At 40.1% G+C, this 25,012-nt stretch overlaps 1 protein-coding gene across 6 annotated transcripts in view; it reads left to right on the forward strand.

Moving 5' to 3' along the window:
- The window catches only part of dock4b (dedicator of cytokinesis 4b), a 139,933-nt gene that overhangs the window by 66,572 nt on the left and 48,349 nt on the right, over nucleotides 1–25,012 (forward strand). For all 6 annotated transcript variants that reach the window (XM_051945529.1, XM_051945530.1, XM_051945539.1 and 3 more), the window contains exons 13-25: nucleotides 208–333; nucleotides 5,143–5,267; nucleotides 6,869–7,031; nucleotides 10,047–10,153; nucleotides 11,653–11,806; nucleotides 13,407–13,504; nucleotides 13,675–13,758; nucleotides 15,727–15,827; nucleotides 16,823–16,904; nucleotides 17,898–18,068; nucleotides 20,732–20,924; nucleotides 21,558–21,694; nucleotides 24,463–24,597. In XM_051945529.1, the coding sequence (XP_051801489.1) occupies nucleotides 208–333; nucleotides 5,143–5,267; nucleotides 6,869–7,031; nucleotides 10,047–10,153; nucleotides 11,653–11,806; nucleotides 13,407–13,504; nucleotides 13,675–13,758; nucleotides 15,727–15,827; nucleotides 16,823–16,904; nucleotides 17,898–18,068; nucleotides 20,732–20,924; nucleotides 21,558–21,694; nucleotides 24,463–24,597 (1,676 nt within the window). The remainder of the gene's footprint in view (nucleotides 1–207; nucleotides 334–5,142; nucleotides 5,268–6,868; nucleotides 7,032–10,046; nucleotides 10,154–11,652; nucleotides 11,807–13,406; nucleotides 13,505–13,674; nucleotides 13,759–15,726; nucleotides 15,828–16,822; nucleotides 16,905–17,897; nucleotides 18,069–20,731; nucleotides 20,925–21,557; nucleotides 21,695–24,462; nucleotides 24,598–25,012) is intronic.

A 25,012-nucleotide genomic window follows, 5' to 3' on the forward strand; every position in this document is an offset into this window, starting at 1 on the left:
TGAGATGTGCCCTTGTGAATACTTTTTTCTTAGCTCACCAATACAAGATTGTTTATAGTGTTGGGACTAGGCTTGTGATATATTTTGAGTGTTTTATTGAGTGGCTTTGGTAAGGGATTAGAGAGGAAAAATCAAGGCCGTGTTTTGACTGTGTCCAGGAATATGATATTTAAGGCTTTTTTAATGCGCTCATTATCTCATTTTTAGGCCTGGCAGTGGCTCTCCAGCTCCTCCACGGGGACATTGAGCAGCTACGACGGGAATACATGGTCCTCTTCACCCGTGGGGTGTCCATCACCAGGAAACTGGGCTTCTCTGATGTCATCATGCCAGGTAGGACACAAACACAACACACCATTACTTCGGTCCAGTGTTTAGTGCAACCTGACTTTTGTATCTGCATGTTGACTGTCTTTATTTTTACACACCAATCTTCTACGTATAGAGGCTTTATCGAAGAGATTGGCTTCATGTATTTATCTGTATGATGTGAATACAAGATCAAACAAATACAACTACTAATGAAGCTTCTTTGATCAGTCGTAGTTCGAAAAAAAATCAATAGAAGGCCCCAGTGTTTTATCAAAAATGCATTTCTCCTTCAATGATAACCATTTTTTTGTCCATTTAAATGTCTCATATGGCAAAAATCTGTTGTTTTATGTATTTTACAGACTTGGACGAGTATAATACTGCATTTCAATAGAGCCAAATTCCCAATAAAGTGACTGTCATTTACATATTTTTTTTCAGTTTTTATTGTCAGACAACGGAATGAGTAAAAATGGACTGAAATGCAGCCCATTAAGACTACATATTAACAATCAGTCACTTCATAGCCATTTCCAAGCTGTGGCTCTGCACTGCTAAAACACAGATTTTATCCTAATAATGATGTCTGATAAAGTCACCACACATAAACTGTTTTGAAAATTTGGCTACATTTCCATGTGAAATCACATATGTGATCACAAACAGAGAAAGCTAAAAGTGACAGGATGTTCAACTGCTGTTCTGGTCTGTTATTCACTGAACAGAACAAAAGCAGAGAGAGTCTTCTTCCTGAAGGGGGCATGGACAGCAACAGCTCAGTTACATTTGAAGCTACAGACATTGAAACAGCCTTTTTCAAACAGGAAAAAAATAAGGTTACACAGTTTTGGTAAAATCTTTTCGGTGTTTTGAGCTAAAAAAAAAAAAAAAAGCGCATTCTGGAGACATTTATTAATTTGCAGAACAGAGAAACAGAATGGAACCTTTCACTTTGTCCTAAGATCCAAACATATTAATACATGTAACAAAGTCAATTAATCTTCTGACCATTTTACCACTAACATGAGCCATTTTCAGACACATGATATGTGATGTTGCTGGCCTCATTAATCCTCATCAACTATGGCTTTTTGTCATTAATACCTATGAGAGTGATTGAGAGAGCACATGTGTGATGCAGAGATCAACCTGTAAACCAATAGCAAATCACTGTGGCTATCTAATATCTTGGAATTAATATTGGCAAACAAGTTTGCTACTCAATAGCCACTCTGTAGTTTTAATTGTGGCAGTAATGGTACTGGGAAAATTTCTTGTGTACCATATTGATTTGAAATAAATATTTGTTAATGCAACTGCTTGTACTTCAGACGTGTTCAAAGGTATATATAACTGTTTTAGTGTCTGAACTAGTAAGATTAAAATCTCCACCTATATGGAAAGATCACCCGTAGTGCTTATTCAAATAAGTCCATTTGTTTAGATTAGTAGAAAGGAGTCCATATCTGAAATAGTCATCTTTTACTTTGTTGACATACGTGCAATGGTGTTTTTGTGATCACTCAACTATCAGCTGAAGTATTTTACTCATGTGTCCTAACTATATTTGCTATTAACCCTAAATAATCATCCCTCTATCCATCCATTCATCTATTTCTAAGTGACTTTTTTTGAGGGTTGCAAGTCCTGTCCAGGTCAAGAGTCTGTCGCTGCGATATTAATAAGAGATGGATAAAGACAAAAACATGCGTCCAATTCATAATTTCTGTGAGAGGAAATAAGATCATGCACAAAGGCAGTTCCTGGCAGAGCAGAAAGGCTGCAGCTGGCTGATCCAAATGGACACCCTCTTATTGTCAGGAAACCGCTGAACCACTGCGCTGACCTTAACTGCTCCAACCTTTATTTATTCCCCATAAACTGCTACTACATCTGGAGAAAACGCTCCATTTTTGTGAATCGGACACTGAGGATTTTCAGGCAGCAGGTGTGAGAAGTCAATCATAAAATGAGCATTGATGTCTGCATTTATTAGATAATATTTTAGCTGACTCCTTTTGATGCCTCCTTAAAATATCTACTGTAGTTGTCCCGGCAACACCTGACATCCACCGCCTATCGCATGCGTTGGCTGATACTTGAATTCCACCTTAGGGTGCCCTTAGAAAGATTAAATATTCAAGTTGTTTCAGGTAGATAGGTATCACTTAGATAGCTGCTTCTCCAGATGACACAAATCCATGCAGAGACCCCTCAGGCTGAGCTGGATGGGGTCTTGTTGCCTTGGTAACAAATGCATAACCATTTGAATGTAAGATGAAAAAGAGACACGGAAAAGTGCCTGTTTATATTTACATATGCAGGAGGGAAAAGTAGTCTAGAAGGAAAGTACTGCCTGAATTAGCTTTCTGACTTTTCATTTTTGAAAGCTTGCCATCAGGGGGCTTTTTTCTTTACTCCAGACGAACACATCTCTTAAATAAGTGAGGTATGTTGTCTGGTCACACAGATAAAGAGGAGCCGCAGACTCCGGGCCCCTCAGTGCCTCACTAACACAGATTTATGTTCACCGTCTTTTTCTTTGTCTTTGTCTGGCTACAAACCCTTAACGCTGAGTGCTCTCACCCTGTCTGCTTGTGTAAGTCTGCCCTTGGGCAAAGGAAAATGTCTCTCCTTTCCCCCCCTCCCCTTTACTCCTATTCTGGATTTGTATCCGACTGTACCTTTCTCCTCATTTTCTTTTCTCTGTCCAGCTGCTCTGCCCCTCCAAACCCACTCCACTTCCCCTCTTTCCCATTGTACATTTAAAAAACTGCCCCTGTGTGTCTCAACCCTCCTGTGCTCTTTTTGTTTCCATATGTGTGCGTATAAAAGCAAGTGTACAGTATGGGTGGATATAGCATGCCTCACGTTGCCATGGTTACTGTCGTTACGAGCAGAAAATCAATTTTGACCCGAGTGATAGAGATATGATGAGCACACGTGTGCTCACACTCACTGCGGTTGTATAGGCAGCTGGTTTTATAATGTGCCAGACCACAGCTTGACCTGCACAAGGAACAAGTCTTTCCTCTTTCCTACCCAGCATGCTTCGCACCTTTTTTTTTTTAGCTTCCTCTACAGACGGAAATAAATGTACATCTGGCTCAGTCATTGCACATTCAGCTGCAATTTTAACAAAAAGAAGTGGAGTATTACTTCCTGGGATTATATTTGCTTGAGTGTTTTTGCAGATTGCAGTACAGGACCAAAGGAAAGATTGTGTAACAGGAGATTTTTTTTTAAAGATCCTGGACAATGAGTTCAGTTTTAACATGCATGAATTTAGTGCATTTTAATGACTTTTAGGATACATGATGTTGATCATTTACATTTTAGGATCTTTTCCAGGGTGAACTCTCACTCTAAATGTTTTCACCAGTGGTTGCATATCATGTTTATGCTGCATACATTTAAGCTAATAAAAAAAGCAGCATGATATGGGTGCTATTAATCTGTATGGGTACTTAGTAGGGCTGCACAATTTATTGTTTCAGCATATTCATTGCAATATCCTTGGATGTTCAATAGGCAAATTACCTCAAACGCATCGTGCTCCAACCTTTTTTTGTGGCTAGATATAAAAACAAACTTGCACGATTCTCATTTTCCGTGACTAATTGACAAGACAAGTCTGTCTGACTGAACATAATTTACTCCGTTTTAAGGGTTCTGATTATGACTTTTGTGACGGACTGATACTGATATTCAAAGTGCTCCTCTCATGGAGCAGTCCATGTAGTAAACGCCTCATTTCAAAGTAAAATAACTTGGACGCACAGTAGTACTTACCACGTTTAACACCTTGTTATATGACCTTGTTATTGCTGTAGAATTGTATTTATCGTGTTGGTAGCACCTGTTGGACATTAGGTGTTGCTCACCTTAAAGCCCTTAAAGCTGAGAATGCAAGTGGAGTTAAAATTTTCTACCTATAATGGTACACAGCTGTCTTTTAATGGTTTCCCCTGTGTTTATGAAACATTTCTTGTGTAGTCAGAGGTAGGAGTGGGACAAAATATTGACACGGCAATGTGCTCTCTTATGATGAATGTTTGCTTTTGGTCTTTCAGGAGCATTTTTTTTCTTCAGTTACATAGATATTAACATGTATTGTAGATGAATATCTTGTAAAATCAATGTATCGTGATGCCATCGTTATTGTTGCCTACCTATTGTGACATCTGGTATCATATCTGGAGGTTGAGACCTTCTTAACTGATTACAAAATAGACCTGGAAAGTAATTAAAAGGTGAACAGAACAGCAATTGTTTTTTAAAAGTCCTCTGTCTTGCTTCAGGCTTTTCTTGAATTATTGCTTTTTTCAAATGATTATTAAATCTAATTAAATCGTAAGGCCTCTTAAAGTAAAACAAAGAAAATGTATTTCTTCTGCAGAGCATGTCAGAAAGCAGTACATGTATGTACACAAGTGGATGTTTTTATTTGTGTTAAGGGATCACAATGCAGAAAGGTTTACATTCAGTGTTTTCTTGCAAGAGTCCGTTGACGAACAGCTTCACTGCAGATTTGCTGTGACAGTTTGAGAACTCACACATTTTCTTGTTTATGAAAATTGACCCTTTTGCCCTGGGAAATCTGCTTGCATCAGACAAACCTTGAATTTGTTACATTCTGGTGCTCATGTGTCATAACTCAGGCGCAGATTTCATGTCAGCAGAAAATATATCATTAAAGCCACTAATGTAAACGTTGTCCACCCCTGCCATGAGGAATTACAGGGAAAATACGCTGAGAGGTCATTAATAATGCTCGCTCATATGCATAATCAATGCCTTGTTGGCTGTTTGGCTTTCCTGTTCCTGCAGGAGAGATGAGGAATGACCTTTACATCACACTGGAGAAAGGAGAGTTTGAGAAAGGTGGAAAAAGCGTCGCGAGGAACGTAGAAATCACCGTCTATGTGCTGGACATCGATGGACAGGTCCTCAAGGTAGACACACACTCAGTTTTTCTATTCAGCAGACTGATGTTTGTTGTTATTGAGAGAACAGATCATTTACAGATACAAAACACTCTTTACAGGTGGCAAATTCCTTATTTAAGTCCTTAGTTAACCCTGTTTTTTTCTTATTAGTGGGTGTGTTATTTTGGAGCAAAACTCTTCAATTAAACATCGCTGACCCAGATGAGAGCTAAGTGTCTCTCCAGTGTGTTGCCCGTTTCTGGTGCAGCAGTGTGACAGTCTGCCTCTGTGGTTTCCTGCACTGCCTCGGCGTCGGATAGAAAATAGTCAAATATAACCCTGCTGCCACCGCATGGCACACCACCCTCAAACACACACAAACTCACACGTAAACCTTGTCTTTCTCGCTTTATTGCCATTTATTGGGCGTAGACGGTTTAAAATTCATTCATATCTTCTCTGTCTGACATATTAAAGAGCCCCTATTATGCTGTTTGGGTTTTTCCTCTCCATATAGTCTGCTGTAGCTTTCTTTATGTCTGCAAACTTAGAGCCCAAAGTCCATACCAAAAGGAATTAGACTCTGCCTAAGAAAAAACTACTCTTTGTATAGCTTTCAGGCTTTTCTTTAGTTACTTATTTACGTCATCATGTGACACTTTCTGCAGTCTAGTTGACAAGTCAGAGCAGACAGGTGTTTTAGGGAGAAGAGCCTTAAAGAGACAGGAACTAAGAGGTGCTGGAGCACTGTAGAGTCAGGAAATTATAATATGAATGTGAATAACATGGGCTCTTTAACCCTCAGAATCTCAAGGAGTTTCTGGGTGTTTTTTGTTCCTGTCACTGTGGGCGCATTTTTTGAGTCCTGCACCTCTTAGGAAATAGAACAACCATGATTTGAAGTAAAGAGAACTCAAGCATGTCTTTTGTGCAGTATGACACAGTTATGATGCCAAGAATCATAAAAAAGATTTTTTTTTATTATTTATCGAGGAATAATTTAATAGAAAAGTAAAGAACTAGCAAGTAGAGTTCATTTTGTTTAAAGTGGCCATAGGGGTTAAAAATGGTGAATCTGCATGCTATAGATATTTTGTTACTTTCATTTCTGATATGTTTCAATACTTGTCTCCTGTCTGTTTTACATAAGCTCAGTTCAACTATAAAGTATTTTTGCATTTTTGTCATGTGACTAGTGGTTACAGTTAAGTCAGTAATGACTTCTCAGTTACTGCAAACAATTATTTTTTGGCAAATTTTTTGAATAAGACATGTTGAATACAAGATATTTGGTGAAATGTCCAGTTTTGAAGCTTAAATATGAGTTCCTTTCCACATGAAACTGGAAATCACACTGTTAAAAATCTGATGATCCTCAATGTCTTAACACATTCTTGCCATGAAAAATTGTGGGATTTCTGTGATTTCCTTTTTTATTTTTTGAAAAGTCTTGCATTTCAAACCCTGTGGTAAGGTCTGAAGTTCAAAAGGTTAATATCCCAGTTTGCTTCCAATCTGCGCCTTACCTCATCCTTTAACCTGCTCTCTTGTTTTCTCTGTTTTTTTTCTTTCTTTCATTCCCCTCCTCCACCTTTGTCTCTCTTGGCTCTCTTCTTTCTGAACTTCAGAGCCACGTGGCTGCTGGCTCGGGTGAACCAGGTGGGGATGAGTACCACTCCCTGGTGCTGTACCACAACAACAGTCCTCGCTGGGCTGAGCAGATCAAGCTGCCCATCCCCGTCGACATGTTTCGGGGATCGCACGTCCGCTTCGAGTTCCGACATTGCTCCAGTAAGTGAGAATGGGGTCGCGGATAACCTGCGTTTATCTCGGAAAGGCCAAGCGAACACATTTTCCCCCGAGCTTTCACATATTTTCACACACTGGCCGCCCGAGGTGCTGCATTCTCCACAGTTGATTATCCAGGGAAGTCGAAGATAAAGAGCTGTCATCCTGCTATGATTCCAGCCTGCGGTGTGGCTCCATAAACACCACTGATAAACCCCGAGAATTACTCTAAATTACCTGGTCACTGTGTCCGTCTGAAAGGAGTCAAAGCATTCACTCTCCCAACTGCTTCAATGTGCCAGCCCTCCAGCCTGAAGCCCTCAGGCTGCTAACCTCTTTCCAAACAGGCGGCGTCCAAGAATACGCCTGTTTTAGCATTTCCATAATGAGACTAGTTTGTCCAACTTCTCGTTTCCTAATGAGACAAAACTTTAATTATGACCAAAATATCACACTATCTCACTCTTTCCCCCTCTTTCTGGGCTGTGGGGAGACGGCCGAGTCTCTTCTCTCATAACAAGCTGATATTGTTATGCCAGGCTGGGTGGCTGGGTGGCTGTGTGTGGTAGATATAGTAGCCTTATTACTGCTGGCAGTGCTGGTTTTGCCACCCCAGGGCTGCCTATTAAGATCCCAATTTAGGCCTGTGGTGACACCAAACTGAGGAGGCCATTTGACACATATTGTTAGGGCTCTCCAACTCAGACACAACCTGCATGTAGAAATATGATTAGCAGACTCTTTATTTTCAATTAAGGCAAAATTGGAAGCTGCTATATTTTTTCCTTTTTCCCCCCCCTCTGAATATGCTTTTAAATGGTCTTGTTTTTGCACTCATTATGCAGCAGCTGTTAATTTGTTTGTGGGGAGTTCATTGTTGTTCCTAAATGCTGTTTAATGCGGCTGTCAACATCAGCAGTGCAAAGCTTTATTATAGCTAATTGTTCGCTGATGGATTCCGTAACAATTGAAGCAATTTCCAGGAGATGTTGCGTGGTATGATTATTGCTATCTGAAGGGCTGATTTATTAAAATATGAAGTCGTTTCTCTTACAGGGTGACCCATAAGTTTGGAAACAAAGTTTAACTGCAGTGTCTATAGTTGGGGGTGCATGAAATCACTCCTATTTTACCCATTTTTGTTATACCATAATAAAATAACTTAAAAACATCGTATTTGCTGAGTGCAATAACTCGAAAGAAAATTAATAGAACCATAAGGTCCAGGTATGCTTCAAAATGCAGGCCATTAGTGTCAGATTTCAAAACTCTTGATGGTAAAGTATCTGACAGTTTTAATTTTTTTAAACATCAAAAAGTACTATGAGGCAACATTTACTGGCCAGTTTGAGGAACCTTCATAAGCATGAATGAAGGTACATTCCAGAAGATGCCAGTGTAACCAGGTGGTGGAAACGTTCACGTCTTTGTATAAGAAACAAACATGAACATGTCGAAATATGTTTGTTTTACACTAATCTGATACTCTTCTGACTATATCTGTGGTACTGATTTATTGAAATAACATATATTATTATAGACTTTTCATTTGTTTCCAAACTTTTGAGTCACCCTGTATTACGGTTCAAACTCTTGAAGTCCCCCAGATATTACATTGTGCTATATATAACAGAATAGTGTATGTGGTAGAAAATGTAACCTATATCAATCTGTACCTGGTCTGCTAAGCTTAGCTAATCCTGCTTTTCACACAGTACCACTTAATCTTTCCTAATCTCCTGCCACCTGAGGACTTAAAGATGTGGAAAACTTCTCCCAAAAGCATCCACACGCAGCAAAAAAACTAAAAGTGCCCAGTTTTCTAAGCCATAGCTTCCCCAAATGGCAGCAGTGCAGCACCAGTTTCAAAGTTAATACAGTAAAACTTGCCTCTCCTTGGAGAACGAACACACACACGCTGATAAACACACACACACAAAAGCCCGCCTAAATGAATCGCTGGTGTTGCAGTGGAAGGAAATAGAAACGCTCCTCGCACGATGCTTTTCACTTCCCGCTGTGCACACATTAGCACTTTACAGCTAAAGCAGCAGATAAATCAGATTACATGTGTTCATAATGCAAATTATGCCCAGAGCTTTCAGAAAGCTTCGTAAAAACACAGCAGCCCACATTAATCAGGCCCTCGAAGAGTAACTTAACAGCATCTAAAAATCTTGTTATTGCTGGTTTTTGCTTCTTTTTCTTTTTTTTAGTGGGACTCGTTTCACTTCACCTCAACCTTATTGTGGTCGGTTGCGGCAGACTTTAGACAAGTCTACATAGTTATTTTTAGACTTCTGTACATCCTGTGCAATATTAATGCTTGTCTCAGTATTGTATTCATGAAAGAGTGTGTGCAATACCACTGACAAGTGCAATACTGTTATTTCTATAACTACTGCTTATTTATAATTTCATTGATTTTTGTTTTTGTACCACATTTTCTAACACTGCAAACTTACCCACCATTGGATTGATAAAGACTTATCTTAACTTGTATCCAACAATAGAGAACCAGCGTTAGCTTCCACATTTTTTACACTGTTTTTTTACACTTAAAGATCTTATGTGTGTCACAAATGTGTGTTTATTAAAAATTCAAAATGCTGATGTTGAATATTTCAAACTGGTATTGTTTACATAAGTGTTGACATGGACTAACAGTGGTGTTCTTCCTGGACTTTTTGCCATTTATTGTACTCAAACTGTTTGCAGAAATGAGCATCTCGGCACTGCTTTGCTCTTCTGTAGAGCACAAGATGCAAAACACGACCACTCATCAGCACCATAAGTGGTCAAAAACGACTCAAAGTAACTTTAAAACCCAAGAAGAGTCAAGAAGGCTTTTCAGTTTGAAGACTAGTGCAGCTTACTGAAAAGAGTTCCACTTTTTGAACACTGCTTTTAAGTGAAAAGCGGAACTTGTGTTCTATATATATAATTGTTTGTTTTGTTGCAGCCTGTGTTGGTCTATTTTGGATATCAATATCACGTCCATGTGTTGTTGTTTGACAGCTAAAGACAAGGGAGAGAAGAAACTGTTTGGCTACTCCTTTGTTCCTCTGATGCAGGAGGATGGCAGGACTCTGCCAGATGGCACCCATGAGCTCATTATCCATAAGGTAAGACCTGCACACCCTCACTCACTACCGACAAACACGGAGTCGAATTGAATGTGTCCTTGGCAGGATATTTGTTTTTGGCACATGCACAGTGCTCAGACATTGCACTGCAGGAATAGTCATCTTGGTATGTTGTTCAGTCCAAGATTAAGCCTGAAGAAAACTGCCATTTAAAAAAAATAAATAAATAAAGCAAGATTTCTCTGAACAGAAAAACAAAGAAGGCTCATTCTGTTCATTAACGAATAGTAGATCCTTGACACAGGTGTTGCTGAGGGTACTTTGGATGGGATTTCACCTCGTGTATGATTACATGAATCATTCCCCCTAAATGGCAAAATGCACTCATCATCTTATCATAGTGTTTGGTGCCACTGGCTCACAAACAGCTCACATCACTCCATTATGGGCTGATGGGCCAATGAGTAATGGCCACTTATGTAACGTTGTCCAGTGAGTGTTGGTGTCTTTTTGCCTGTGCATGTGTCACAAACAGTCAGTGCGCAGCTTTATTTAGCTCTGCCTTTATGTCCATTTTCTGCACTTTAAGAGACTCACACTCATCTTCTCACACATTTAGGGTTGGACACATCAAAAGTCTAAAGCAAATAAAATGACCTTTATCCGCAGTTTAAAGCTACTGCAATGCTGTCTTGGGTGTAATTCAGAATAATTGCAGACTACAGGCTTTTCCTCAGCTGCAGGCGAAGGGTGTGTACATAAACCTCCGGCTCTGTGGAAGAGAGAGAAACACCGAGTGCATTTCATTGGCAGTAAGACAGAACGGTGACCAAGATCGGATTATTTATTTTGTGGTTGTCTACAGTTTATTTCAGCAATCTATAAAAGCAAAAAATTCCTGTTTTCATTGTCATCTTTTCCTGGCAGGTTGTGAGATTTAGTGTTACCAAACCCCAAACCTGAGCCTGCCAGTTTTTTTTTTTTTTTTTTTGCGGACAACTTTCTTAGCCTTGTGTGTTCCCAGCGTTCCCACCGACGGGGTAAAGGCCCATTCTAATGCCAGATGGAAGTTGCTGAAAAGCTCAATGAAACTGGCATGGCCTAGTTTCTCCTCAGACCCAAAATAGACACAGAAGAATCAGTCCAAACTGTGTGGTAGCTTTGGAGCTCAAACGGCCTCAGCTGTGCATTAAGGCTGCACATTAAATCCCACAAATAACACAATCTTATTATTGGCTTCTGCATTTTTATCATTCCAACAGGCTGAATATTTGCCAACAAGGTTTTCAACTTGGGTGTTAGTGTCTGTAGCATGACTAATCAGCGGATTCCACCCAAAATTTATGTCATAGTCCAGAAATATGCTTTGATACAGTAACTAGAAATCACATCCTTGCTCTTTCTGTTGTTTTCTGTTGACAAAATGGCATTTAAAACTGTGAATGCAGCATTATTTCAACATTTTGATGATGTTGCTTTCTTCTACACAACACCTACAGTGCCAGTTTACACAAATGCATGCTCTCTTTTCCTTCCAGTGTGAGGAGAACACCAGCTTGGCCGACTGCTCGCGCTACCTGAAGCAGCCGTTCTCTAAGGCCAACCTGCCGTCCAACAATCAGACGCTGAAAGGCACCAAGGAGTCTTTCTGGATCACCAGCTTCCTCTGCTCCACCAAGCTCACACAGAATGGTAAACCAGACCCAGGCGTTGACATCTTTTGGCCCCTCGCCCGGCGAGCTGCTTTGGCTGCTATGCTTGTACACATTTTTAATTGGAGTTAGCGTCTGCAGTGCTCCACTATCTGCTCCGGTGTGCCTTTACAGTTCAGGAAGTAGAGCATAACACAAACATTTCCAAAGATTGTGATCAGCACTTTAAAAAGGTTACAGACACTGCTAAGATGCCATATGTTTGAAGTCTCTTCCCTAAAGCTCATCTTTATGTAACAACATTACATAGTCAGACATTTTTCTATGACAGTAATCCCCTATGTGGCTTAAAATGGTTTTGATGTAATTCTGCACCTTTAACTCCTTTAGAGGGGGCAGATCTATGAATATGTAAATTAGCCTCACCTCTATCTCCACCCACCGCCTGCTGTTACCTTAATACCTCTTTATGCAGCACAACTGGAAGTTCTAATAATGGAATCATTTTGCAATATGTGTTCGAAGCAGAGTCTGATTCTGAAGAACAAATTATGCAGGGTCACTACAGGTTAATGTATCAGAATGCTGTATTTTATGTATTCCACAATAGACTTCATCAGTCCATTAAAGGCTCAATCTGACAGACTCATTCTTTAGGTTTGTTACATATGAATCTGAGTCAGTTTTTGAATCTATCATCGGTACACTGCAGTTCCAAGGAAGGAATGACTGCTTATTTCATTCATGATGCGTTTTCTGACACTAAAAAGGCACCACATGTTAAAAACTTGATTTGCCTTAGGGGGTGTCATTCAGGAACAAAAGATACAGCGAGAGACGGGTGCAAGTGTATGGACAGCTTCCAATCTGTAGATAAACTTGTAATCTCTCTGAAGTCCATGTGCAGAGTGAGACGTGGCGCCTCATTTAAAAACGTATCATCCAATAATGAACAAAAGTAGAAATATGATGAACAGCACCATCACTGGTGTTTTCAAACTTCACCAGACTCTTGTCGCTGTTCTACCAAGCAACAGTATTTTATGAACTTAAAAGACACTGAATAGATTTTTGCCTCATTAAGCAGATGATTGAATATATAAACATAAAAGCTACAGGCACAATTTACTTGTAAAAGGCTGTTAATTTCCTGAATAGATTTGATGTTGTTGTTGCTGAATTGATTATAGAAATATGGCAGAGCTTTTGTGATGAAAAAAAATATTGGCACATATTTTTGAGACAGACATAATAATAATAAACACACACAAATTTAAAAGTTGCATAAAGACACGCTTCAGGTTGAATCCAAAGAGACAGCTAAAAGACTTTCTTCTTGAGGCTTATGTTTTATTCATGCATACGTCTGGGGACTCTGGCTCAGGAAAATGACTTTTTATCTTCTTTATCCCGCCGCACTTGAAAATGTCATCATTTGTTTAGATTCGGTGGTGTTTTTAGGCTGTAATTGAAGGGTGCGATGATGCTTTCTGATCCGAGGTACATTGCTCTCCTAATTCTGTTTCTTTACAAACAAACAAGAGATGTGTCTTGATCTCTTCTGCTTGTCTCTGCTGTTTTTCTTTTTCTCTAAGTCCCACTGTATCTCTCTGCATCACCCTCTCTTTGTCTTCTCGCAGGCGATATGCTGGACCTGTTGAAGTGGCGAGCCCACCCCGAGCGGATCAACGACAGCCTCTCCAAGCTGAAGGAGATCGATGGCTCGGAGATTGTCAAAGTAGGCAATCAGATTCTCGGCCTTGAATTGCTTTTCTGGAGTTTATCGAGTGTTTCTGATTTGATTTCAGTCCACATTTGTGTTAACTTCAAGCTGAGAGAATGTCAAACACTTACAGCTCAAGTTAATTTGGTCTGCAGCTCTGTGCTGAACGCCTCTTCTTTTTCCAGTTTCTTCAGGACACCCTGGATACTCTTTTTGGTATTCTGGATGAAAGCTCCCAGAGATATGGGCTCAAGGTGTTTGATTCACTGGTAAGCACATTATCCTAATGGTTTGGTCATTTCCATGGATCTTTTTTTTTGGGTTTCCTTCACACATCTGATAACATTTGTGCAGCAAGAGCAGAAAGCTGAACTTCTGGAGGAAGATCTGGTGATGTAACGCTTCAGAGCCTGTTGAACCAATCTCTCTCTGGTCATGCTGCACTGAGCTGATAGTACGAGACCAGAGATCGATCTCTCTCTCTCTTTCTCTTTCTCTTTCTGTCTCTACTAGCGTGTCTGTCTCTCTCCCTCTACATCGGTCTCACACTGACAAATGAACACACTTTCTGCTCTCAGTGTGGTGTTATCAATGATGAAAAGGTCTAGTGAACCGCTGCAAGCCATCAAGTTTGCTTTTTGTGGTTTTTGAGATCAATCCAGCAAGTTGGACCAGTGGACTTTTGTGGTTTGGACAAATTCAGTTCAGTGTACAACAACGTCCATATAAGGCAGACATGAAGTAATAGGAAGAAGTGACATGTTAAGCTGATTTTAGCTGGAAATATCTGTTTTTCCTCTTTTTAGAGTTTTTTTTTTTAGAACTTTTTCTTGTATTTTGCCACAAGTCAGAAATAAAATAAACTGATTAAATTAGCAACTAACCAGACCACTTCCTGTTTTCCTGGCAGTCAAGCACAAAACTGTCAACACTTCTGAGGAAATAAGAGAGGAGAAGAAAGCTCCTGGTTTGTTTTCTGGCTAATAGCAGTAGCATTAGCAACATGGCTACAGTCCAAAGCAAGAAAAAAACATCCCAAGAGATTCTCAGTCTGAAATAAGAAACCCTGATCTCAGTGCTGCGATAAAAGCAGAGTAAAACGGTTGTAATAATAAATCGGATAATGATTTTGAAGTAGCAGAAATAATGCCAGAAGGATGTCTTTTTTAAACCCTGTTAAACCCCGGAGCTCTATCCTTTGAGTGAATGTCTGTCCGCGGATTACTTTTATTTTGACTTGACCTTTTCCTTCTTTGCATCTTTTTGCATTTCCACAGTTGCATCTGTTTTTGTAGCCATTTTGCGGGTGATTTCAGACCTGAATGCAGACAAAATTGCGCAGTAGAAGCAAGGCTAATCGAGTCTTTCTATGGTCATTATGCTGTGGAGTCAACACCTTAACCCTCTGAACCCTGGGGAGTTTCTGGTTCGCATTTTGGCTCACTCTGGGCTCATTTTCACTTCAAAATAAAGTCCTACACCGCTATGGAAATGGCACAACCACAGTTTAAAGTCAAGAAAACTCAAGAATATCCATTTTTTTTAAGATGGGTGTTGCTGCAGGAAAAGTAGTCACTCCTACTGTAGATATTTTACTTGGTTTCAATGCTTGCCCATGTTTGCTCATAACACTGCCTGTAGTTCAGCCTAAAGGTCTCAGAATGTTTGTCACATGATTGTTAATTACGGCTGTGTCACTAGTAGCTTCACTGTTGCACTAAGTAGCACAGAATTTTAGTTTTTTTTACAGAATTCGATGAATACAAAGTGTTTATTTTTGGCATGTTTTTTTTACATGAGTTACTTAGGCTGAATGATTTCTCATTAACAGAACAGCACATCGCAGCTGAGTAGTTTACAGACTGTTGGAAAGCTGAAAGTCTGATGATTTTTCTCCTATTTTTACAGTTTGTGGTTCTGATAAATGGAGATTTGATTTTGTCGTTCAAAGATAACATGCCAGATGGTTTAAGATTTTGTCAGAAAAACCCAGTATGTTTGGGAAACGTGTGTAAAATCTTGTTGATTTGATGGCATGCTGCAGCCATGAAAGTTTAACTATTACGCTCACTATAAAAATCAATGAAGAGCTGGAACAAGCTGATGCAGAATATACATTTATTGTCATACAAGATGATGTTGTTCAATCATAAAGCAGAAAGAAGTAAAACTGTAGTTGAAGGACAACAGACTGAGCTTCCTAAAGCTAAAATGACATCTTACTTGTTTATTTCTAGGTCCATATCATCAACCTTCTCCAGGACAGTAAATTCCAGCACTTCAAACCCGTCATGGACACCTACATCGAGAGCCACTTTGCTGGAGCTTTGTCCTACAGGTACATGACGTTTCAGCCTTCACTTCTTCTTACGCATGTTGGCTGTTGAAGGCAGCACTTTGGGCACACAATACCGCAGCTTTGCCCACATATTGTATTCTAATAACACCTCACAGGGGCAGGGAGAATGAACCTACGTCAATGCTGAGAGGCAGCTCTGCTCAGCTTCCAGTTAGTCACAAGAGCGAATAAAATGCCTCTGGTGCCCCCTGGCTGATGAAAAGTGAAATATCAAACAGTGCCGGCTTTTGCCTCCGAACTTCTCATTTCTGCTTCCGTCCATCACACACATGCAGAGACAGACACACATATTCACAACCTGCTGTTCTCACCGGCTGACTGCTTCACACCCTCTGTACCTGCTAAGACATCAGCGCTGTCTTCTGCTGGGTTTGTTTCAGTCGTTGCATGCACATACACACACCGTGCTGCCACATTCATCTGCTTTAGACCCTTTTACCTGAATGTCACAACTTAATTAACTCACTAAGTCAGAGAGTGTGATGATTTTTTTTCCTATTACAGCTTTTTTTGGTTCTTAATAGGAGGTAGGATGTGATGAAGCCCTGATTAAAATGAGAAAATCCTCGCATTTAGTCATTTCTTTTGCCATATCAGTCACTGGATGAAGATGAGCTTAATTGAGTTTAATATCCAACTTGTAGAATTTAAAATGCAGGGAAAAAAACTTGTTGCTCGGAATTATTTATTGCATTTGTTGAGTGCAGCTTTTAGATCAGTTGGTTTGAAAAAATGTTATCTGATGTAAAACATTTTGCAAAGGATTGTTGCCTTTTAAAACACAGCATTGCCTCATCTTTACTTGTCAAATCCAGCGGGGAAAGCGATGCAGCGAGAGGTAAATGGCAATACTGTGTGTGTGTGTGTGTGTGTGTGTGTGTGTGTGTGTGTGTGTGTGTGTGTGTGTGTGTGTGTGTGTGTGTGTGTGTGTGTGTGTGTGTGTGTGTGTGTGTGTGTGTGTCTGTCTTCTCCAGGGACCTGATCAAAGTGCTGAAGTGGTACGTGGACCGCATTGTTGATGCAGAGCATCAGGATCACATACAGCAGGTGCTCAAGGTGAGGCGCACACAAAGACAAGCGGAGCGATGTTTTCCGACCGCACATTCCCGTATTCAGCTGTTTTTATAGATACACACTCGCAAAAATTTACAGGGACAATTACACAATCCACACAGATGCATCCTGAAATACAAACAAACAAACTCGCTGCCACTTCTACTAATTTATCTCCCCATCAACAGTGAACACATTGAGCCGCCGTTCGTTATTCCCCTCCTCTGTCTATTACGCTGCATGCAATTTTAATCAGCAGAAATGCAGAGCCTCTGGTGTCGGGAATCCACATCACATTATTCTAATGACTCATGCAGATACACTGTCAGTGGAGCACATTGCAGCTTCTCAACTGTGGTTTTCCATTTATCATTCACAGAAGACATTCTGCACCAGGAGTAAATGCTCGACTGCGGTGCCGTAAATAATAAATAAGTGATGCACCGCAGTCATGGTTGCAGGGTTGCCATGTAGGAGTGATCTATAGAACATCTTCAGACAGCTTTAATTGTGTATCAGGCATGCGACTTTGTGACGCTTTTCAAGATTTTTTTTTTGTTACCGACAGCAGGTTATTGTTAAAGCCCTATAATGCAAAACTGAAGCTAAAGACTATTTAAATTCTGTTAGATTTATTGAATACGGGGGCTTTTCTACCTATTTAATTCATAGACTTGTGCGCAAAGGCTTCAAGTAATTACTTCAAATTTGAAGGCTGAGGTGGTGTCTGAGGGTGAAACTTGAGCAGCACAAGCAGCAGATTCTCACAATTGTGACTCTACAGAAACAAACACTCTGCAGTCGTGATTAATAAAGGATGAGTCAGTTTTCAGATTTGTTAGAACTGTCTTTTCATCGGGACTTTGAGTCAAACAACTTTCAATTAAAATACATCAGTGCAAAAACTAACATTGCGTTTTTCTGTGACTACAAGAGACTTGCTGTGCTTTTTCACGACACAACAAGCGCTAAATGTTTGTTCTTTCTGTCCTCCAGGCCAGCGAGTATATCTTCAAGTACATTATCCAATCTCGCCGGCTCTTTTCACTGGCGACGGGAGGCCAGAATGAGGAGGAGTTCAGAGTCTGCATCCATGAGCTCTTCATGTCCATCCGATTCTTCCTCTCGCAGGAAAACAAAGGCACCAGTCCCGTCGCACAAACACAGGTGTGTAATTATGTGTGTGTTTGTGTGCAGCATCTGCAACAAGCATGTCAAGTGTGCATTTCTGTGTGCATATATGTGAATGTGCACCTCTAACTCTGTGCCCTGTTGGTACTCGTGCACCACATCGTGCTTTCTTTCTCAAGGACTCCTGGTAGTGCAGCTGTGATAGGTGAGAAATTGGCTGTAATTGAATTTCACGCTGCCGGAGGGTCTGGAGTCGGAATAGGAGTTTGTGCGGCAGCTTTTCCTTTTCCGGTGGGAGGTCTGCACAGCGGGGCAGCCGCCTTCACTGATTTCAAACAAGACCAAAACAAACAAGCTAAAGACGGCAGAGATAATTGTAATTACACAGCAGAAACACAAGCCTGTGTGGTTGCATCTTTACGCATTTGAAATAACTCTATTTTTACCTTTGTGGTACATGTGTGTGCAATGATAATCCATGAACATGTGGTTTCTGCTCATATTTGAACAATTATCATACTTATTTCATTAGACTGACAGAGTTATGAGAACCAGAAATCCTGTTCACTTTGGTCCCTTTTAGTGATTTTGTCATACTTTTTCCTCTCTTTGAAGCTGCGAGAATCCTATTTTTAGAGCAACATTCCAGTTGTGTCCAGTTCATGCAGTCTGTAAAGCTCTGTTTCATGCCTCCACTGGCTTCTGATCTGGTTTAATCTGTATTCTCAACACAACAATAGCTGTGGGAGGATGCAGGTCAGGCTAATGCTAATCCCCATTAATCTGTCACATGTGGTGCACACACTAGCCAAGAGACACAATTACACACACAAGCACATTAACAGCAAAATCATATACAAACAAGCATAATTAAGGAGGAATTCCTGCACAGATGGACTTTGGCTTGAGGAACAGGTGATTAATACCAGATTTCTGAGCCTTTTTATGTACCAAGCAGTTAGAGAGTCGCAAGTTGGCATGTGAATACCATTTTGGTTCACATTTTCTCTATTTTATGTTATAGCAAAGTTAAAATGTAATGATCATGAAAAACATCAGTGATTGTTTATTTACAAAAATGTTTAAAATTAATAGATAAAATGAAAACAAAGTGCACACATGTGTTATCAATACTGGAAAGAATGGTGACTCTTCATACTGTAGATATTTTACTACTTCATTTTTAAAATTATTTTCCGTATTTTTCTCCTCTTCTGCTCTGTGTAGACACAGCCTGCAGTTCAAACCAGCCCCCAATTTTTTGTAATGTCCCTGTTGTTTGCAGCTCAGTCACTAATCACTTTATGGAGTTCTGAATTCTTAGTTCTTTTCACAGAACTTGATAATTGTAAACTGTTTTTTTTTTTTTTTAGCAAATAACATATGTAGACTAAAGTGATTTTAAAGAAAAGTCCCAATTTTAAGCTTAGATTTGGATAATTTTGTAGCACATGACAGAAGAGTTGCTGAAGGACTGTTGGAAAGTTAAAAAATCAGATTTTTTTCCTTCTTTTTACAGTTTCTGTCTTGTTGGTAAAATTTTCTTATTTGAAGGTAATATGTCTATTAAGAGATAAGACGGTTCATTTATCATTCTGACTGTCCACCCAAGATTACTACCAGAGAAGCTTAAGAAATTTTCAGCTCGATCTGGCCCCTTGTGGCTCCATCTAAACAGGCATTTTCTCAAAAAACACGTCTTTGACAGTGAAACAAGGTGTTGCTGAAAAAGAGCTTCTATCGTCTGCCGGACTTTTTTGGAAAAGAAAAATGAAGCTGTAGAGAAAAAAAGAGAGAGACACTGCTCTCAAGTTATGTAATCTTCATCTTTCACCTGTGAAATGAGAATCTGACAGAAGTCAACAGGAAGAAAGCTCCTCAGACAGTGAGCTGTGAACAGGTGACGGACAGCAATTCCAGCGGTCCTTCACTTTAATCCACATAATCCCCGTCTGCCAGAGTTCCAACCAAATCCAGTCCAGGGCAGTGATTCAGGGCAGAAACCTAAATATTTACCTTGGTTTTTCAAAAATCTATAATCACAGAAGTATAAATGGGGTTATGGTTGCTTATTCTGACAGGATTTACTGTCATGAACTCTCTAAAGCTAACATTTGTCACTGCTGAGCTTTTCCCTGTGAGCTTCACAGCACCTCCAGATCACAATGAAAATGGAGGTTCCTCATCAGATTAAATATTACACTCCTGTTCTAAATACTCAGGGAAATGAAGCCAAAATGGTTTATATCGCAGGAGTGAGTCATTTCAGACTAGATTTTGTCATTTCATAAATAAACGGAGTAATTTTTGACAAGTTTGGAGTCGGTTTCAAATAAATTTTTGTTAATTGTAACAAAATTTTAGTAACTTTGAACACCATTTTGACTTATTGTGCCTAGACTGGCATTTTAGTTTGTCATCTTCAACACATTTGGACTCATTTTGGATATTTTTTCTCATTTTCCATAAATTATGTTGCATATTTTGTGTGCTGATTTAGAGAAAGATGTATGGAAGGTCCAGTGAAAATCACAATGTATAGTCACATCCTAAATGTATATTCATATCCTCTCTACAGTATAATTTGACTGGTTTTGGCTGCTCAGCAAGGTGTTTCCTTGGGGAGAGAATTTATTTGGGTGATAAAGGATGGTGCCTGTTTTGATTTAGCTTCCATATGATCCCTTCTTTCTGCCCAGGCGGTGTTCCTGCGAACGTTTCCGGCAATTTACGGCGAGCTGCTGAAGATCTTCACCGTGCGGGAGGTGGCCGGATTCGTCAGGGAGACGCTGGGCAGCCTGCCGACCACCGTCCACGCCGACTGCCCCCTGGAGGCCATCAAGCTGCAGTGCATTGCCAAAACTGTGGAGAGCCAGCTTTACATTAACCCAGGTGAAAATACACTCACACAAACGCATGCACTAGTTTGAAATGTATCTGTAATTATCACCTGTAGGCGCACTGAAAACCCGGGGCAGGAGGATTTGTGAGAATGCACAAAAAAGGCATTAGGAGCACACAGCACAGAGGAAAGCAAACAGGTTTGAAGAGGCGGATTCGTGCCCGAAATACAGAAAATGATCAATAATACTTTGTCTTGCGGTTTGTGCAAACAGGCTATTAGTCTTTGTTTGCTTGTGTACTCCTACGGTGCAGTCATTTGAGAACACACCTTAGCTAATAGTTACCCTACAGTGAACCGAACTCCATGTCGTTAAATAGTTCTTAATAAAGGCTTTGCGCTGAAGAAAATTACTGTGTCGGTGTTTTATTTCCAGCACGCTCCCCAAGTCTACAGGGAGCAAGAAACACATCCCTCATGCAAATCATATTAATGCTTCACGAGGAATTACATTAGGTACACTTAATAATATTTAAGAAGCAACGTGTGAGCATGAAAGCAAAGCAGAAAGTCGTGGCCCCGTGAAATAATAATGAACACTGTTCCTGTTTTCTTTTACCTCTCAGTGTTTTCCTTTCATGTGGCATTATGCGTTTGATGTGTGACAGCTGTTTGTGTTGCAGAATCACGGTGCATCCTGCTGCCGGTGGTGCTGAGAGTCCTCCAAGCCCACATGCAGGAGCAGAGAGACCTGGTCATGTGCGCTCGCATCCTCACCAGTATGCTTTCTCTAATCAAGAAGGAGGAAAACGGCAGCGCGGTGAGCAACGCACGGACAACTGAGCACAATCACACAAACCCTCTGAACCCCAAAGACCACCAGCAGGTTTCAAAACACGTGCTGTCTTTAAAAAAAAAGAAGCCAAAATCACACAATTTGTCCGAGCCAGTAACTGTAAAAGTCGAAAGACTTGGATGTTTAGCTGTTTGATGGTTTGAAAAAACAAAATCTGTAAAAAACAAAAACTTCTGCACTCCTTCGCGCAACTGTGAAGCCATTAGTGACTCAGCTGCAACCATCAGTGCAGTGACAAAAATTCTCAGACTTTTTGGATGAACTGCAGGATGTATTTACACAAAGCAGATAGGAGACAGATATGGAAACAAAGTAAAAATAAAAGTAGTGAAATATCAAAAGTATGGAAAGTCACAGTTTCTTCCAGTATTCTTAACACCTGTGGGGAAAATGTCGTACTAAATGTGGACTAAATTTTGAATTAAAAATTGTGGAATTATACCATTACAGCTGTACAACTGGCTGCACAAATTACATGTTTTAGTTCTTTCCTTCTTGTGATGTTGTGCTGTTTCCTTATTTCTGCAGGACTTTATATTACAAAGGAAAAATTAGCCCACAGTGAGTAAAAGTGTCACAGGAGCAATATTTCCTAGAAACAGGTTGGGATCCAGAGGGTTGAAGAAGTAGTTCAGCATTTTGGGAAATATACTGCCTGGCTGATATAGCTGTATAGTAGATATGGAGCTGCAGGGTGCAGCTACTTACCTGAGATTATCAGAACTTAGCAAAATTAATCTAAAAGCATTTGTAAAGCTCTCAGATAAATACACTATATCCTGTTTGTATAAAGAGCTCATATTATGCTTTTAGAGTTTTTATCCCCTTTCCCTCAGTGCATTATTTAAGTGCTTTTTAGTGCAGGTCTGCAAACTTGCAAAGTCCACACCTGAGGGAGTTTTCATGCCCACAGAAAACTCCTTTCTGCTACTTACCTGCCCGAAGCACCTTATTTAAAGTCCAGGCTTTTCTTCCATTACTTATTTACTTCACCGTGTAGCACATTTGCATAACTCGCCTCTGTCGATCCAGCTGACCGATCAGAGTTTTTCAGGATACAGAAGCTCCAGCAGAAAGTAAGAAGAAGTGCAATAGCAAGATTATGTTTTAAAAAAACATTAAAGCATGTAAACATTGTGTAACTCAACCCAAAAATACAAATGCACTCCTGTAGATAAGAACATTGTGGGTTTTCCTGAACAAAGACCAAAAATAAATATTTGACAAGTTGAAGAACAGCAGTGGTCTTTCTCAAACTTCTTGTTACTTTTATTTCTCATAATTAGGGAAAGAAAAAAGAACACATTGGAGAATTATAATTTTATAGGAGGTAAAACCGGCCTGTTCCCTGACTGCTTTATTAAGTCTCGTCTCTTCAAGAAAATAACAGACACCAGCAGAAAGTTAAGAACCTCTTTTACAAAACAGATCAGTCCTACATACATATAATAATTTAAAAAAAGATTTACATAAATATTAGTGTGATTCTATACTTTATACAAAGCTAACCTAACTGGCTGCAGCTTTATATATCACACAGATCGAATGCACAAAGCTAATTTATGGCACGACTTAATACTTCAACTGTGTCTTGTACGGTTACGATGAATTCCCTCTTCTGTTTTGCAAGACTGTGCTTGAGAATTATGGGCATTGTTGCTGGAATATAACTTTAAAGCAAGTCAAAGCTGCAGAAATTAGTCATACAGCAGTTTCCTTGCCAACACATTGCAATAGCAGATTGCTTTGTCATGTGTATATGGTCAATTAGTCTTGGTAACAGGGACTTTGGCAGCTGTGCGGTTCAGTAATGAGACCCATCAATTTAGCAATGGGCATTGTCAGAGTGGCAGTCACTTTGAGCTGATTTGTGTGTGTGTGTGTGTGTGTGTGTGTGTGTGTGTGTGTGTGTGTGTGTGTGTGTGTGTGTGTGTGTGTGTGTGTGTGTGTGTGTGTGTGTGTGTGTGTGTGTGTGTGTGTGTGTGTGTGTGTGTGTGTGTGTGTGTGTGTGTGTGTGTGTGTGTGTAGCAGCTCAGGTTGCCTTGGCTCGCACTGTTCACTGCCAGAGGGGCAGCTAGTGGTAAAGGCGCCCAGTAGGACACACACTCACACACAAACTGGCACCATATCTAAAGGGAAGTGACAGCAGTGGCAGCCAATGCGGCAGTGAGGCTCTTTCTCATTATCACTCTGTCCAAGACCTGTCTGTCTTGTCAGGAGGAAAGACTGGAGGGAGATGCAACCACGCACACACACAAGTTTATCCGCCACTCTCTTTGAGTTGCTTTTAATCTTTAACTGTCTCTTTCTCCTTTGTATTCTACCTCCTTTTATTCCTCTCCATTCTCCACTTTCAGTGTGAACTTTTCTAGTTTCAAAATGTTCCCTGTAACCCTGAAACTTCTTATTAGTCCCCCGTACCGGTCCGAGACTCATTAAAAACTGCGATGAAAATAAAATTACAGAACAGGGCGTGCAGAAGCAGAATGATGTCGATTATGGTTCAAGGTTGTGCTGGCAGAACAACACTAAAAGTATGCAAATTATGCAGGCAAACGTAATTCATGTAACTTTAGTTGAGGGATGTAATGCATATTCAAATCTCAAGGATAACCCTGACATTTTCGATGCAGGTTTTACCTTAAAAAAAAAAAAAGGGACTCTTTTGCTTGTAGTCTCCGAATTCAAAGTGTCACCTGTGATTTATTTTTCGAGTTTTCTCTGTCATGCAGGAGCCTGTGGTGTCTGAGGAAGTGGAGCTAATTGTGGAAAGTCTGCTGGGAGTTTTGCTGAGGACCATTCTGGAAATTAGCAACCGGCCTCAGCCTGCTGGACCTGCCATGAGACTGCAGTTCCAGGATGTCACCGTATGTGTGTTTGTATTGTACACTGTGTGCCTGAATATGTGAGTGTGTGCGCTAAAAAACTGTAAATTGTTTTGGGACTTAACAATACGTACAAGAGTAATTAGAGATTTTAAATTGAGTTGCTTCCGTGGCGACTATAATTCCATGAACATTATTAATATTAATGGCAATAATTAAGATTTATAATGCAACACAGCGCGGAAGGGGAATAGCGAGGTGGAAAATAATGAAATCATCGTCGTCTCTGTGTGATGATGGAAACTCATGGAGGTTTTTACCGGTTCCTATTAGAGGTTAATACAGGACGTGATGTAGAATTGACGGAACGGCAAAGGAAGCTCCATAAAGCGGCATAATTCAGAAGCTTCAGATTTTTTTTCTCAGCATGATTAGGAAAAGATAAATCCCAAGTTTG

This window comes from Acanthochromis polyacanthus, chromosome 1, assembly GCF_021347895.1.
Source record: "Acanthochromis polyacanthus isolate Apoly-LR-REF ecotype Palm Island chromosome 1, KAUST_Apoly_ChrSc, whole genome shotgun sequence".
Classification (NCBI taxonomy): Eukaryota; Metazoa; Chordata; class Actinopteri; family Pomacentridae; genus Acanthochromis; species Acanthochromis polyacanthus.